The following is a 16,892-nucleotide window of genomic DNA, read 5'->3' as shown; positions in this document are numbered from 1 at the left end:
TCGATGTCTTTCGTGCCCGCAATAGCGTGGATACTACCGCCTCCGGGTAGCCCCGACGCCGGAGGCGGCGCCTCTCAAAAGCCAGGCCGCAAGACAGAAGAGTTCTGCCTGCTCGAAAAATACCAGGCCCTGATGTAGGAGCTGGGGGAGGTGCCCCAGCCGGATTGGCCCGATCACCAGCTGTAGCAGGTCTGCAAACCAGGGTCACCTGGGCCATTCTGGAGCGACGAAGACCACGGTCCCCTGATGGCTTTCTATTCTGCAGAGCATCCTGCCCACCAGGGGCCACAGTGGAAAAGCGTAGAGCAGAAGATGTGGGGGCCACGGAAGGACCAGGGCATCCACTCCCTCCGCGCCACGCTCTCTCCGGCGACTGAAGAAGCGTGGAGCCTTGGCGTTGAGAGCGGACGCCATCAGATCCAAGTGGGGGGCTCCCCACCGATGGACGAGAAGTTGCATCGCTTTGTCGGAGAGAGACCACTCTCCTGGGTCCAGCAGTTGACGACTGAGGAAGTCCGCCTGGACGTTGTCCACCCCGGCGATGTGCGAGGCCGCTAGCCGGACGAGATGACTCTGCCCATTGCATCAGCAGCGCCGCCTCGAGCGCGACCTGCGGGCTGCGCATGCCTCCTTGTCGGTTGATGTAGGCCACGGTGGTAGCGTTGTCAGATAGGATTCTGACTTCCCGGTTCCGAAGAAGCGGGAGGAAATGTCGCAGAGCTAGCCGGACCGCTCTGGTTTCCAGACGGTTGATTGACCACTTCGCCTCCACCGTGGACCACGTCCCCTGCGTGGCGCTTCGATCGCAGACTGCACCCCAGCCTGCTAGACTGGCATCGGTAGTCACCACCACCCAATTTGGCAGATCGAGGGACACGCCACGGGCCAGGTTCGGCAGATCCAACCACCAGCACAGACTGTCCCTGGCATTCTGCGGGAGCGGGAGAATCATCTGGTAGTCCTGCGATACTGGTTTCCAACGGGAGAGGAGCGCCCACTGTAAGGTCCTGAGGTGCGCGAAAACCCAAGGTACAAGGTCGATGGTGGACCCCCATCACTCCCAGGAGTTGTAGGCAGTCCCAGGAGGTGGGCTCTGGTAACGCAGAGAACCGTCGTGTGTGATCCCGCAAGGATTGAGCCTTGTCCTGGCGCAGAAAAACCTTGCCCAGTAGGGTGTCGAAGGTCGCCCCCAAAAAATCCAAGCGTTGCGAGGGCATGAGGGAGCTCTTGGAGAAGTTCACTACCCATCCCAGGGAGCGTAGAAACCGTACTACTCGAGTCACCGCTGAGCGTCCGTGATCGAATGACTTCGCCCGGATGAGTCAATCGTCCAGATAAGGATGAACCAGAATGCCCTCCTTCCGGAGAGCTGCAGCCACGACTACCATGATCTTGGTGAAGGTGCGCGGCGCCGTCGCCAATCCGAACTGGAGAGCCGTGAACTGAAAATGCTGGGCCAGGATTTTGAAACGAAGGAAACGGTGGTGGTCCGGGCGGATGGGAATGTGCAGGTAGGCCTCCGTTAAGTCCAGGGAGGCGAGGAACTCCCCCCCGATGTACCGCCGCAATCACTGATCGGAGCGTTTCCATGCGGAGCCGAACGACTCGAAGGATAGGCCGGAAGGAACTGTCCTTCTTTGGCACGACGAAATAGATGGAATAGTGGCCCGAGCCCACCTCTCCGAAGGGCACGGGCGCAATAGCGCCTATCTCCCGGAGTCTGTCCAGAGTCAGCTGCACCGCTCTTCTCTTGAGGTCCGAGCCACAGGGAAAAAAGATGAACCTTCCCTGCGGGGGGCGGACAAATTCCAATGTGTAGCCGTGTTTTATGGTATCCAGGACCCACTGGTCCGAGGTGATCCGCTCCCACTCCGCGTAGAAATACGTTAGCCGGCCCCCAATCCTGGGGACAGGGGAGTGGGCGAGACTGGCATCAGTGTGAAGACTTGGTAGAGGGGTTCCCGGGTCCGGGAGCAGTGCGTGCGGGCCGACGCCCGCGAAAGGAGCGCGACCAGGGCTGAGACCTGGGGGCGGATGGCCGGGAGCCCGCCTGTCTGTATCCCCTGTAGCGCCGTTGCGCTCTGGCTCTGGTCCAAGAAGAAGAAAACACTCTGGATGGTCGAAACCTATCCTCCGGCAGCCGATGAACAGCGTTCTCCCCCAGGGACTTGATGATCTGGTCCAAATCCTCCCCAAAGAGGAACTTGCCCCTGAAGGGAAGAGAGCCCAGACTGGACTTGGAGGACGTATCAGCCGCCCAGTTGTGTAGCCACAGTAGCAGTCGTGCTGCCACTACCGAAACCATGGATCTTGCGAGGACCCGAAAGAGATCGTACGAGGCGTCCGCCCCATACGCCACTGCAGCTTCTAGTCGAGCTGCCTGGGCAGCCTCATCGGCTGGCAGGACCTGAGATGTGAGGAGTTGTTGCACCCAAAGGAGACTAGCCCGCTGGGCAAGCGAACTGAACATCACCGCCCGCATACCCAGTGCGGAGACCTCAAAGACCCGCTTAAGGAAAACTTCCAACTTACGATCCTGTGTGTCCCGCAACGCCGCACCTCCCGTTACTGGGATAGTCGTCCTCTTCGTGACCGCCGACACTGCGGAGTCCACCTTTGGGACCTTGATGAGGTCCAGAAAATCTTCGGGGAGCGGGTACAGCTTTTCCATGGCCTGGCTGCTCTTCAGGGAGGCCTCCGGGGTGTCCCATTCCCTGGTGAGAAGTTGTAAAAACCGAGTCATGAATGGGAAAGGCCCGAGCCCTCGGCCGGAGTGCCGCCAGGACTGGATCTCCCTTCTTTGAAGAAGTGACGACAGCGGGAGCTACTGGGGCAGGCGGGTCTGGTGGCGGGTCCAAATCTAATTCCTGAATGATCTGCGGGATGAGGTCGTCCAGCTCTTCCCTCTGGTACGCGGATCATCCCCGTCCTGCGTGCCGTCCCCTTGTCCCCCATCCGGGAGGTCAGGTCCATGTCCCGCTGGGTCTGGCACCGCCCCCACTGCCACGGACACAGAGCGGACTTGGGTGGGAGGCCCCCGCTCCCGGAGGGTCGGGGGGGGGCCGGTGTCGAGGGCGACATCCGTGGGATCTTAGGAGGAGGGGGTCCCACAGGCGCTTCCAGCCCCTGCAGATAAGCGGTATGCATGAGCAGGATAAACTCCGGAGAGAACCCTGGCCTGCTCGGGTGCGCTTCGAGGAGCGGCGTGGTTCCTGCTCCCTGGCTCTGGGTGCTTGGTTCCTGCACCAAAATCGGGGGAGCACCCCCGCTTGTAGAATCCTCCTGGGATCCGTTCTCCCTCGTGGCCTGCGCCTCAGGGCGCTCAGAGTGTAAAATGGCCGCCGTTCCCGCCAAAAATGACGGAGTGGCCGGCCCGCACCGCCCGGGCAAAAAAGAGAAATCAGTCAGGGACTGTGAGGTACCTTCCCCCCCCTGGGAAGGCATCGCGCGCAGATGCCCTCCCGGGAAATCCGGGACCCCGGGTCGCCGCAGGCCGCACAGCGTGACGGCCGCGGCATCGGGATCACTGTGGGAGACAAGAAAACGGCTCCAAAAATGAGAAAAAGCCTCGGGGGGGGGCGCCACGCGCACAAAAGCGCCGCTGCGGGGGGGCCCGGTCGGCCCGCACTGCCCGCTGACCGAAAATAGAGGAGGGTGCCGCGGGGGGGCCTTCCCGGCCACACAACCCGCCCCAGATGTCTTTTCCTAAGCGCCGCAGCAGCCCATGAGGAGCTGTAAAATGGCCGCGGGTGAGGGAGTACAAGCGAAGAGGCCGGGTCCACCGGCTTTCGCGGGCACCGGGGGCTGAGCTGTGAAGGGAAAAACTGCAAAGGAAAACCAACTTACCCCTGGCTGCAACGAGAAATAAACAACAAGGCCGCAGAGAAGAGACAAGGAAGAGAAGCCACTCCCCAGAAGTTGAAAGGCCCCTGCCTTACTATTCTTTTTTTTTTTTTTTACTTAGTACAAAATTGATACAAACTTGATCCACAAGAAAAAGAGCAACAAGCCAGATAATCAAGCAAGAAAATGAGAAAGAAGGAAAAAGAGGGGAAGCCTGATTCCCCTACTCGCATCTGTTGGAGTCAGAAGATACTGAACTCCTGCAGAGAGGGTAGTAGTATATATGAATACGCCCCCTCAAAGCTTGTGCTGACTCCATCTGCTGGATTGGGGACATAACCCACTGTCTGGACTGATCCAGGTACGTACAGGGAATGGCGCCATCTTGACCACGCCATGTGGGTCCCTCAGCCACATTCCTGCTGAAATCGCTGCTAGCTCACTCAACCCCAAAAACATCCCCAAAGGCCTTCCCAATGCACCTCCAAATCTTGCTGCAGTCCTGCCTGTGAAAAAAAAAAAAAACAGGCACCCCATCGGCTGTCATATAGACTACCCTCCCCCCCCCAGCCTTTTTTTTTTTTTTAAATTGTTCCACTGGAGACAAACAATCCTCTTAAAGGCACAGAGGCAAGGGGCGCAAGGGGAAGCAAAGAAGAGAGGGGGAATGGGGAGTTCAGCAAGCTGCTGCAGGGAGGAAAAAAGGGAAGGAGGAGGAAAACTGCTAGTTTTTCCCTTCTGGAAGCCCTCCCAGAAGCTGTTTGATCCACCATGGGAGAGAGCTACAAGCCATCACCTCTGAGGTGCCCCCTGCTCAGTCAATGTCATCCTACAGCCGCTTAGCTGAGGGAGGCAGCTTTAGCTGTCACCTCAGGAGTGCCAAAGCCCATCCTGTCTCTTAGGCCTAAGTCCACAGCATGGTTTGCAAGTCCACCGGCTGCTGGAGACAGGCTGGTATCATCACAAGTGTATATAAGAGTGACATCAGTGAGCATGTTGATCTCGGTCTCCACCTGCTGGTTGGAGTGCATAACCCGTTTATATGGACTAGTCTGACTGGATGAAGAGGAAGTTTGATTTTTTTGCCATACTATGATCTTGGTGATTATATTCCTTTTCACGATGTGTTTTTCTTTAGTGGTATATCAAGTACAATAAATAATACTAGTAGTATAAACTGCTTTAAGGCAAGTAGGCACTTATTGAAGCCTAACTCCTATCCAATTCAACCATGGAATTACAGATTACTTCAATTTAAGTTTAAGTAGTTCAGCTGAAAAGGGACATTTGTGACACACCAACAGGTGAGGTGCCGTTGAAGCCTTGTAGCACTAGTTCCTCTTTAGTAGCCATCTTTGCTGCACTACAGTGATCAGAGTTTAGTCCATGGAATGGAGGTGGACTTCATTCCCAAGGTACCCAGGTTCTACTGCTACCACCTGAAGATTGCAGAACTCTGAGCTCCACAGTTTGGTCCACAATTCTCATTAGGCATAACCCTGATGGCATGATAGGTGCTCCACACTGCCCACAAAGCATACAAAAAAGTATGGTAGCAAGACACCAATAAAAACAAAAAAAATACATGACAAAAAGTCTGGTAGCACCTTCTAGACTAATCGATTTATTGAGGCATGAGCTTTTGAGGAGAAGAACCCACTTCATCAGATGTCATTTTTGCTGCTATCCACCAAAATGGCTTCCCCTCGGAAGTTTTCATAAAAATAAATGCAAATCATACCGCAGCAAGAAGGTAAGTAGAACTGAAAGCTGTTTTTCATCTCGTCCAGCAAGTGCATTTTTAAGTGTTCCTCGGCGATTTAATTCTTGCATTACTGCAACTGCAACTTCTGGAGTCTTCGCTCGTAGATGAGGCTAATTAAAAACATTTCAAAAAAAGAAACACAAAACATGTGAATTAAAGCTAAAATTAAGTTTAGTTAGAACAAAGTAAATGGACAGAAAATATACCTTGACAAGCTAAAAAATATTAAAAAGTTCAAGCTTGCAAGATTTCGCGATCTTTGACACAGCAATGCCTTCCTACTTGCTAAAATACAGAAGAATGTATGTGACATGAAGATTGAAGATCTAAAACAAAATGTTTATTCTTCTTCTAATATATTTCTTTAATTATTCACTCCTCTCCTTTGTCTCTAGGTAAGGTTTCCCATAAGCCACAGGCACAACTCATATTTGTGGCAGCTTAGAACCTGAAATATGTATCGTAATTTGGTTTTAGCTTGTATGATGTCACCTGAGGAAGAGCATAAAGCATGCCATGCTACCGTATGTCTAACCCAAGACCCTTCAAATCAAGCATCCTATCTCTGAGAGTGGCCAGTCTACATTGCAAGGACCTGGCAGATCCCAGAAAGTGTTACTTTCTTTAGGAATAGAAATAGCTTTCTTTAGTCAAGCTGACAAAACATTTTATGGACTTTCCCTCCAGGAACTTGTCCAAACCAGTTTTAAATCCTGCTATGCTAGTCACCTTGACCACATCCTCTGGCAATAGGCTCTCTCTCATCTATGGCATTTCTGAGCCAAGACAGTAACATTGTAAATGAGGCAATAAAACCAAAATGGCCCATCTGGTCTGCCCAGCAAGGTATTTACAGTTAACAACTACCACTCTGTGCAGGTTACCACCATGTTGTCCATTCAGAGTTCTTTTTTTTTTTTTTTTAATTCTTTATTTATTAATTTTTCATTTATACAAACAGGAAAGTTTACATCACATCTTAACTCTAACTTAGAGAAAAGAACAAAGAAAAAAAAAGAAAAGAAATTTAACATACATATTTCTAAGTTTGTTTCAGTAAACTTATTTTCCTACTTAAAGAAACAAAAGGATTTCTGGAAAAAATGGAACACCTCAAAGATAGACAAATAAAGAGGATTTTATCAGCTCTTATATCTAAATTGCACCTGAATGGGTTAGGTAATGCTAGCTTCTCTTCTACAATTATCTAGATAACTTTTCATTTGTAAAGATGTAACTTTTTCCTTTATGGTGCAACAAACATTTATAAGGATACCTAATAATCTAGCTTCTTGCCACAGTCCCACAAAAATTTTCCTACAAATTTGTGTATCTTTCATAATGTCTGGGTAAATCCAGAGCTTTTGTCTAAAATACAATTTATTATGATTTTTTAGGAACAATCTTAAGGCTAAGTCTCTATCTGCTGGATAAGTAAAGGATACTAATAAGGTTCCCCGATGTTCTAGCTGTTCTTCAGTTGGAGCTTCTAAAAAAGCAGTAAGATCAGTTTCCAGATTCAAATTAGGGACAGCTGTTCTCACCTCACTCACATTTTTTAATGTTGGGACAAAATAAATTTTTTATATTATTGGTAATGTATCAGAGGGTAACAGTAAAATATCTTTGAGATTTTTTTAAATTGTTCTTTAGGGGAGATTAGCTTAATACTTGAGAAATTTAAAATTCTCAAATTTAAATACCGCATCTTATTCTCCATATTTTCTAGTCTCCTCCTCAACATAGTGTCTGACTGAATCAATGTAGTCTGTACCTCTTATACTGATGTTATCTTATCTGAGAGATCCTTAATTTTTTCCTCATGATTATTTACTTTAGGCTCCATAACTTGTATCATGTTTTGTGAAATATTAATTGAGCTAGCTAATGATGAAATTGACTTCTCCAATGTTGTTATCGCATGCCAGATCGAATCTAATATTAGATTTAACTAATTTTTGTATTGTGAAGTCAGCATTCACCCCCCCCTGCTCGGCAGGCTTCAGAAATCAGTTGGATTTCACCAGCAGATTCAACCCCCCTCTCATGTTCATTCACATTATTAGATATTTCAATTTTTGCATGTTCACTTAACACTATTTTCCCCATTTACATTAACATTGATCATTTCAAAACCATTCACGTGCAAAGAATCCCTTGCACCCCCTCAAGTCCTCCCTCTGCTTCTGGGACTCCTCCGGCAGGTAGCAGAGTATCCTGGATGAGTTCTTGAGGGTTGCCTTGGGTAGGAGGGGGAGGAATTTCAGGTGCACCTGGACTCAAAGATGTTTGATTGTCCATGAGGGACAGGCTATGTTCCCCTCCTTAGTCCCTCTGCAGACTTTCCGCCAGGTGTTGAGGCTGCAGCCGGAGCAAAAAAGCCTTCAATTCGCAATTATGAAGGAGTGTTTGGAGCTGAGGCAGAGGACTCAAGCCGTAAACGCCCCTTTCGCTTTGTATGAGACATGCTTAATCTTAAAAATAATAATTGAAGGCTTACCAACACGGCCTCTCCTTTAAAAACCCTTCGATCCTTTTGGTTCGTTCAGAGTTCTAACTGCCGCTCCATGCAATTACCCCTGTGCCTTTCTTAGAGCACAATACCATTGTTTCAATACAATTTTGGGTTGAACCATCGCTATGTGCAGGTTACCCCGGTGTTTTGTTTTCCATCTTCTTGCCAATAAGGAATTCTCCGTGTTTTTCTTATGCTTTTTGAATTCTACTATTATTTTTGTCTTCACTAGGGGAGGGTTATGCCATACATTTACCACTCTTTCCCAGAAAAACTATTGTCTGATGTTGTTTGAGTCCACCTCCTTGTAGCGTCAACTGGACTTCTACATCTTCCTTTCCACTGGAAAAGGGGGTCTGAGTGTTAATATCTTTCAGGTAAGAACAGAAGAACTTAAGTTGCCATACTGGGTCAGACCGAGGGTCCATCAAGCCCAGCATCCTGTTTCCAACAGTGGCCAATCCAGGATACAACAGTTTTCCATGGAAATACAACATGTACATCTATGACCCACTCGTCAAGGGTTGATAAGGTCTTTCTTGCCCAAGTTATGGTTATTCTCAAAATTGTAGTCTATCTTTAAAACCTTTTATATAGCACAAAGTATACATCATAGCACTCCTGTCCCAAGCCCCCTCCACTTCTATAGCACTATCAATTCTAGCCCGCTCCTCTTCCACAGCACACCCAACCCCATGCCTTCCCCTCCTCCTAAAGCATTTTCAGCCAGAGTCCAATTCTCTTCCATAATACTCCCCCCATCCAAGTCCTGTCCATTTTTTATAGCAATTCCCAACCTAAGCCTTCCCTTCACAGCACTTCTGGCCCATGCTCTTCCTCCATCCATAGCACTTCATGCTCAAGCAGGAAGAGGGAAGAACGCCAAGCCACTGCTGAACCCCGGTTGTCTAACTGGACACACACAACATTAATCATTAGGCCCAGCTCATTTCATATCAATTAAAAACAAAAAAACCTCTTAGTCAGCACTGCATAAGCAGCAGCAAAATCTCATCTTACCTCAAGGGCTGCATCAAGCGCCAGTGACACCTGGAAACCTTTGAGTAGCTTGTCATACTTCTGCAAATGATTCTTTACAGGCTTACTGACAAAAATGTCCTCCTAAAATTAATACAAAGAAGTTTAGTTGAAAAAAGCAAACAAGAGCTGCCTCACAAGCTTATCTATTTATTTATTACTCCACTTTGCCAGACTGGAATAATCCAATCATGGTTCCACAAAAGCCAATCCACAAAAATACCTAGGGGCGCCCATGCAGTCGGATCATGAGCAGTGCAAGCTGATTTCCAGCTCGCACTGCTGGAAATCAGACGGCAGAAAGAATTTAGTGCTTTAATTGCCCATACACTATTTTGGAGTAATTTTATATCAGGATGCATAAATCTGTGGGCGGTTATACTGGAGTTACACCAATTTTACATGTGCAGGTTTGCTTTCAAAATTATCCCAGCAAAGCTACACACATACGCACACAATTACACCTGCTAGTTGGTATACAGTTTTGGCAAAATAATTTATATGCATTCTGTTTTTATAATTAAAAGGTATTAGGCGGAAGCGGCTTTACAGGCACTTGGATGCGCATTTTGGACACATGACCAAAACCCTTCATGTAATAAGGGGATTATGGCATCCAAAATGTGTCCAAACCAGCATGAAGCTAATACCGCTCATGTGTTGATTCATGTTGATGAGGCTATTAGCTATTACCTCCCAATGCAAAAAAAATAAAATAAAGTGCGCCAAATGCGCAGCACATTTTTACTTTCAAAAATTAATGCCTGCCCCAGAGCAGGCGTTAATTCTTGAAGAGCCCCAAAAGTTTACAGAGGAATTGCAGAAAAGGATAATCATAAAATTGAGTGTCTGCTTTCCTAATCCGCTGACAGTCACCTCTCCTGGACGCCCGATGCCGAGGAGGTGCTAGGGTTGCAAACTTTTCTCTAGTGCCTCCTTTTTACCATGGCAGCCCATTTATATATTAAATTGGGAGCCTAGGAGAAGTGGATCAGTGCCCGGTGAGAGCGGGTGCTCAATTATGAGTGCCCATTTAACGCACAGCAATATTGCATCGGCCAGTATCAGTGCAAGTTCCAATCATGGCCTGTCTCCATCACATGGGAACATTTCTCCCCTATTACGTAACGTCACATGCCTATCAGATGCACAATTTTCTAAAAGGCCATTTCTGCCAGTAAAGCACTACTTTACCTGCAGAAGTTCCCTTGAAAAATATCATCCCTTGAATGGTTAACTTGACAAATTTTGCTTAGAATTTTAGAAAAAGCAAATGTGAACACACAAGGCAGGGAATGAGCTCCCAGTGGCGGCAAAGGAGGGGGGGGAGGGGATCAGCTAAACATTTTTCATTATTAAGTCTTGGGTTTTCTTTCAGTTAAAAGTCATTCTGGAATCTGTTACTTTTTTATTTAGCAACATAGCTGAAGCCTACACCTATGTTTAGGTCATCAGACTGGGTACAGCGCATGCCCCTGTTGGCAAAAAAGTGTCACTGATGGGCTCTGTCTCAGAGGAGACTTCCCCTCCAGCCAGAGAGTAACAGGTGTTCTCCAGTGTCCTCAGAGAACACCTATTACAGGTAAGCAACTCTACTTTCTCCGAAGACAAGCAGGATGGCAGTCCTCACACATGGGTGAATCCCTAGCTACAGGTAGTCCCCCAAACAAAAAAGTGGGCCAACAAAGCAGGTGCCAATGGGCATCACAACAATAAGTTTTGTTGGTAACAGGAGTGGGGCAGCCTGAACAGAAAGAATGGGCCCTAGGAAGGAACAGAGTTGGGTTCTACATTGCTAACAGGTTCCAAAGGACAGACTGGCTAAAACATGCTGTTGCTTCGGCAATCCCTATCCAGACAGTAGTGAGATGTGAATGAGTGGATGGAACTGCAGATCTCCTCTATGGGGACTGCTTGCAAGTGGGCCACCGATGCTGCCATGGCTCAAACAGAGTGTGCCTTGACCTTGTCCCCAAGATGCAATTCCTCCTGGACATAACAAAAGGAGATGCAGTCTGCTAGCCAATTGGAAAGCGTGTGCATGGCATCGGGGATCCCCAACTTCTTCTGGTCAAAAGAAACAAAAAGCTGGATGGACTGTCTATGGGCTTCTATCCACTCCAAATAGAAGGCCAACGATCTCTTGCAGTCCAAACCATGCAAGGCTTGTTTTTGTTGGTGCAAATGGGTCCTGGGAAAGAATGTTGGAAGGATGGAGGATTGGTTAAGATGAAAGTCCTTAGGTAAGGTGGTCTTCCTTTTGCACCCTATCATGAAAAACTTAGTTTAAGGTGGATAAGTCACTAAGACCTAAAACTCACTGATCCTGCATGCTGAAGTGACCATCACCAAAATTATGTCCCAGGTCAGGTACATCAAGTCACAGGAGCGCAGTAGCTCAAAAAGAGCTTTCATCAGCTGAGCCAACCCCCATGTTAAGGTCCCAAGACACAGCAGGAGGCCTTAGGGGAGGCTTCAATTGAAGCAGATCTCCCATAAAATGTACAAACATACGCTGTAGAGAGATGGGCTTAACCTCTACACCGTGGTGATAATCACCAATCGCACTCAGATGAACCCTAACTGAGTTGGTCTTCAGACCAGCTTCCGAAAGGTGTAGAAGGTAGTTAAGCAGTTTTTGTGGTGAGGGGAAAGAATCTAGGGCCTTTTGCTCACACCACATGGAAAACCTCCTCCACTTTAGTCTGGACCACTGTACTTATCACTGGCTTTTATGGCATTATGGTCCTCTCTTTCTCATTTCTATTTTAAAGAGAAGTTTGCTCTTTATTAATTTCATTTGCATGCAGAAAAATGATTTTGAATGCTTGTGCAGAAAATATTTTTTTCATTCACATATTTTATTGCAACTGATATTAGATAGTAGATAAGGCGATTATTTTAAGGGATGGCTTTAGCTAATTTTCCTTCTAAGAATTGGGTTGCTATAAGCATAAAACTGACAGGCTTTTTGCATCAAAGTAGTGCTCATAAAGTAATGTAAGAGAGTGGACTGTGTTCTAGGGTACCTGACAGCAGCAAATTTTGTGGTGCACCAGCAACTTCAGTAGTGACCCTACCTGCCTCTGCTAGAGCAGACAGCTGCTGGACAAGCTCCACAGGACCCTGCAGCATTACTGGGTGCATCTCAAGCCATGAATTATGAAGAAAACTTCATTTAAAAGTTATTTTCTTGCATATTGGAACAATCATTCACATCCTGTTATAAGAATATTAAGGAGCTTTTGTTTAATATGGATATAAAAGAACTGCAATATACATTTTTGCACAGGGCCTATGCCTCCCAAGTACAAGCCTTTAAAGCCGGTATATAACATATGAAAATTTGTATTAAATGCGATTTGGAAGAGGGCACTTTGACACTGTTTTTGGACTTGTACGACGATTCAATTCTTCTGGACCAAGATAATGAATTACATTTCAACTATCTTAGGCTATGAAGTGTTGAAAACTCCTGAAGCACTGCTATTTGAACAGTTCCTCCTGAAGACATTTCGGAACAAGGGTGAAGGCTCATTTAAAGACAATGATATGGTTAATATTGTTAAAAAAAAAAAATGGTGATGACAGAAGGGATTGGAGAGATATTTATTGGGTTATGAATGTGGAAAAAACTTTCTGGGAAGCATTGAGTTATATCCTGCATTGCGATTTGTGGTTTCTAGTGGCATGTGAATATGTTTTGTGAACAATGTGAGGGTCTGTGGAATTATTATGCATGCTTGGGAAAAGGAAGGGGAAGAAGGGAAGGGGTCTTCCAATAACTGGTATAGACAGGTAAAATGTTAACACTGTACAGATACCTTTGGAGTGCATAAGAAAACCTGTGCTCTGCAGGTCTACATGTTCTGATATTATGTTATGCCTGGTAATAAACAGTTTAAATTAAAAAGTTATTGTCTCCATTAACCGATATATACAGTTAGTAACTGCTCTGTTGAACTCAAGTATCAAATTTAACCTTATATTCACTTAAAAATATCTATGAAGTTTTAGCACCTAAAACTTCAAGGAAGTACTTCAGGTTCTTTTACTTAAGCTGAAAACGAGACCACTGGTGAGCGAGCAGAGGCGGCGGGCCATGGTCCCTGCCTATAGGCAGTGTACCTGCTTGGGCATGTAATCCTTCCCTTTCATGAAGAACCGGTAGGCCGGCCGCCGCTGCCTCCTCTTAGACATGGGCTCCTTCCTTTCTTCTTGTTTTCTGTGCCGAACGTTCAACACACTATTGGTCATTCCCACTACAATTGTTTCATCTTCAGGCTAAGGAGACAAATGAAAGCAAACATTCTCTTCCTTCAACCTTAATTACAAGACATTAACAAAGTACTTCAACAAAGTTAAATCAACAAAGAGGTTGATTAATGTGATGCAGTGTTTCCTAGCCCTCTCCTGGAAGCATTACCTATGCAAACAGGTTTTCAGCACTACCATAAAATAAGTTTGCTTGCAATGGACTCTCAGTGTATGCAAATCTCTCTCAAGCATATTCATTACAGATATCCCGATGGATTAGGTGTGCCTCCAAGGAGAGGGTCAGGGAAACACTGACTTAATAAATAAATGGATAAAAACAGTTCCATAATCATGGAAAGACGACCAGAGGGATAAGCATTTCCTAGAAGTTAATGACCCCTGGTCTGAAGGCAAAACTTGAGGATTTTAAAACTTCCACAGTACTGAAAACAAGGAATGCACAACTAGGAGATACTTTCCAATAAGGGAACACAGCTCTGCTACTTTATGTATCAAAATGAGAAAAGACAGGAGGGAAAGTGAAATTTGAGCTTAAGGACACAGATGTGCTCCAAGTGGTTTTCTTCCTAATGCAGTCTATACAAAAGCTGCATAGGAACGGAGTGAATGAGAGCACATAAGGATCATTTGGAACAAGAATTTGCCCAGTTTGCACTTATCTACATCAGTCATCTCCCTTCTTTGCCCTCTACAGCAAAGAAGATTTCCCAGCTGTCCAAGTTTGACTACATGCAGGTAGTCAAACAAACAATCTATTTGCCGTTAGCTGAAGGATGTAGCCAAGCTATCCTGCCACCCCCATTAGGTAAACTACTTCCCCCCCCTGTTAGCAATGCATTTCATATACCTGTGCTGGACTGTATTAAGTTAACAAGTCCTGAACTGTTTTGAGCTACTAGGACTTTTGTGTTTTTCTGTACGTGTATATACTTGTTTCTGTGCAAAGGGAAAATTAGTTCTTACATAAGAACATAAGAAAATGCCATACTGGGTCAGACCAAGGGTCCATCAAGCCCAGCATCCTGTTTCCAACAGTGGCCAATCCAGGCCATAAGAACCTGGCAAGTACCCAAAAACTAAGTCTATTCCATGTTACCATTGCTAATGGCAGTGGCTATTCTCTAAGTGAACTTAATAGCAAGTAATGGACTTCTCCTCCAAGAACTTATCCAATCCTTTTTTAAACACAGCTATACTAACTGCCCGAACCACATTCTCTGGCAACAAATTCCAGAGTTTAATTGTGCGTTGAGTAAAAAAGAACTCTCTCAGATTAGTTTTAAATGTGCCCCATGCTAACTTCATGGAGTGCCCCCTAGTCTTTCTACTATCCGAAAGAGTAAATAACCGATTCACATCTACCCGTTCTAGACCTCTCATGATTTTAAACATCTCTATCATATCTCCCCTCAGTAGTCTCTTCTCCAAGCTGAAAAGTCCTAACCTCTTTAGTCTTTCCTCATAGGGGAGTTGTTCCATTCCCTTTATCATTTTGGTAGCCCTTCTCTGTACCTTCTCCATCGCAATTATATCTTTTTTGAGATGCGGCGACCAGAATTGTACACAGTATTCAAGGTGCGGTCTTCACCATGGAGCGATACAGAGGCATTATGACATTTTCCGTTTTATTCATCATTCCTTTTCTAATAATTCCCAACATTCTGTTTGCTTTTTTGACTGCCGCAGCACACTGCACCGACGATTTCAATGTGTTATCCACTATGACACCTAGATCTCTTTCTTGGGTTGTAGCACCTAATATGGAACCCAACATTGTGTAATTATAGCATGGGTTATTTTTCCCTATATGCATCACCTTGCACTTATCCACATTAAATTTCATCTGCCATTTGGATGCCCAATTTTCCAGTCTCACAAGGTCTTCCTGCAATTTATCACAATCTGCTTGTGATTTAACTACTCTGAACAATTTTGTGTCATCTGCAAATTTGATTATCTCACTCGTCGTATTTCTTTCCAGATCATTTATAAATATATTGAACAGTAAGGGTCCCAATACAGATCCCTGAGGCACTCCACTGTCCACTCCCTTCCACTGAGAAAATTGCCCATTTAATCCTACTCTCTGTTTCCTGTCTTTTAGCCAGTTTGCAATCCACGAAAGGACATCACCACCTATCCCATGACTTTTTACTTTTCCTAGAAGCCTCTCATGAGGAACTTTGTCAAACGCCTTCTGAAAATCCAAGTATACTATATCTACTGGTTCACCTTTATCCACATGTTTATTAACTCCTTCAAAAAAGTGAAGCAGATTTGTGAGGCAAGACTTGCCCTGAGTAAAGCCATGCTGACTTTGTTCCATTAAACCATGTCTTTCTATATGTTCTGTGATTTTGATGTTTAGAACACTTTCCACTATTTTTCCTGGCACTGAAGTCAGGCTAACCGGTCTGTAGTTTCCCGGATCGCCCTTGGAGCCCTTTTTAAATATTGGGGTTACATTTGCTATCCTCCAGTCTTCAGGTACAATGGATGATTTTAATGATAAGTTACAAATTTTTACTAATAGGTCTGAAATTTCATTTTTTAGTTCCTTCAGAACTCTGGGGTGTATACCATCCGGTCCAGGTGATTTACTACTCTTCAGTTTGTCAATCAGGCCTACCACATCTTCTAGGTTCACCGTGATTTGATTCAGTCCATCTGAATCATTACCCATGAAAACCTTCTCCATTACGGGTACCTCCCCAACATCCTGTAGTACCACAGATCAGTCCAGGCTCCTAGGTTTTGCCTCCCTTCCAGCAGATGGAGACGGGGGACGTTTTACTGACACTGCTACTTAACCACATGTGCTACCTGCAGGTCCTCAGTATTAATCTATACCCAAGCCAATCACAACAAAATTTAAAAATGTCCAAACTTTCAAAAAACTTATAAACTATGAAAATATACTCTGCCATAAAAAACAGAATAAGCGGACACTCTCCCCCTCAACAGAATGGGTGGGCTCTGGAATGATCTGTAGTACTACAGGAATGAAAATTATCAGGTAAGAACCAATTTTCCTTTCCTTGTACGTACCTGGATCAGTTCAGAACTCCTGGGATGTACCAAAGCTCCCTAAATGGGGTGGGACCTGGAGAGTGCCGCTCGTAGAACACTTTCGCTAAAAGATGGGAAGCCCGTATCTCCCACATCCAGATGATAGTGTCTAGCAAGAGTATGTAGTGACTTCAAGTAGCTGCTCTGCAAATCTCCTGTGCAGAAACAAGCTGAGCCTCCGCCCATGAGGCGGCTTGAGAACACGTAGAATTAGCATGCAATCCATCCGGAACCGGACGACCACGAATAACATAAGAGGAACCCTGCTCCACAGAACAAAAAGGTGGCTTGACCTCCTGAAGTCATTCGTTACTTTGAGATACCTAAGCAAAGCTCTTCTCACATCTAACAACTTGAGCTCCCTCACATGAGGTGCAGACGCGT

The 16,892-nt window shown here is 45.9% G+C and overlaps 1 protein-coding gene across 2 annotated transcripts in view; it reads right to left on the bottom strand.

Annotated features, from left to right (window-relative positions):
• UTP15 (UTP15 small subunit processome component) overlaps positions 1 to 16,892 on the bottom strand; it is a 104,798-nt gene that overhangs the window by 30,354 nt on the left and 57,552 nt on the right. For both annotated transcript variants that reach the window (XM_029574853.1, XM_029574857.1), the window contains 3 exons: positions 13,290 to 13,445; positions 9,144 to 9,245; positions 5,585 to 5,718 (listed from right to left, as the gene is read on the bottom strand). In XM_029574853.1, coding sequence (XP_029430713.1) covers positions 5,585 to 5,718; positions 9,144 to 9,245; positions 13,290 to 13,445 — 392 coding nt within the window. The remainder of the gene's footprint in view (positions 1 to 5,584; positions 5,719 to 9,143; positions 9,246 to 13,289; positions 13,446 to 16,892) is intronic.

The sequence above is a fragment of the Rhinatrema bivittatum genome, chromosome 1 (genome assembly GCF_901001135.1).
Source record: "Rhinatrema bivittatum chromosome 1, aRhiBiv1.1, whole genome shotgun sequence".
Classification (NCBI taxonomy): Eukaryota; Metazoa; Chordata; class Amphibia; order Gymnophiona; family Rhinatrematidae; genus Rhinatrema; species Rhinatrema bivittatum.
This window is presented reverse-complemented; position numbering and strand designations above follow the sequence as displayed.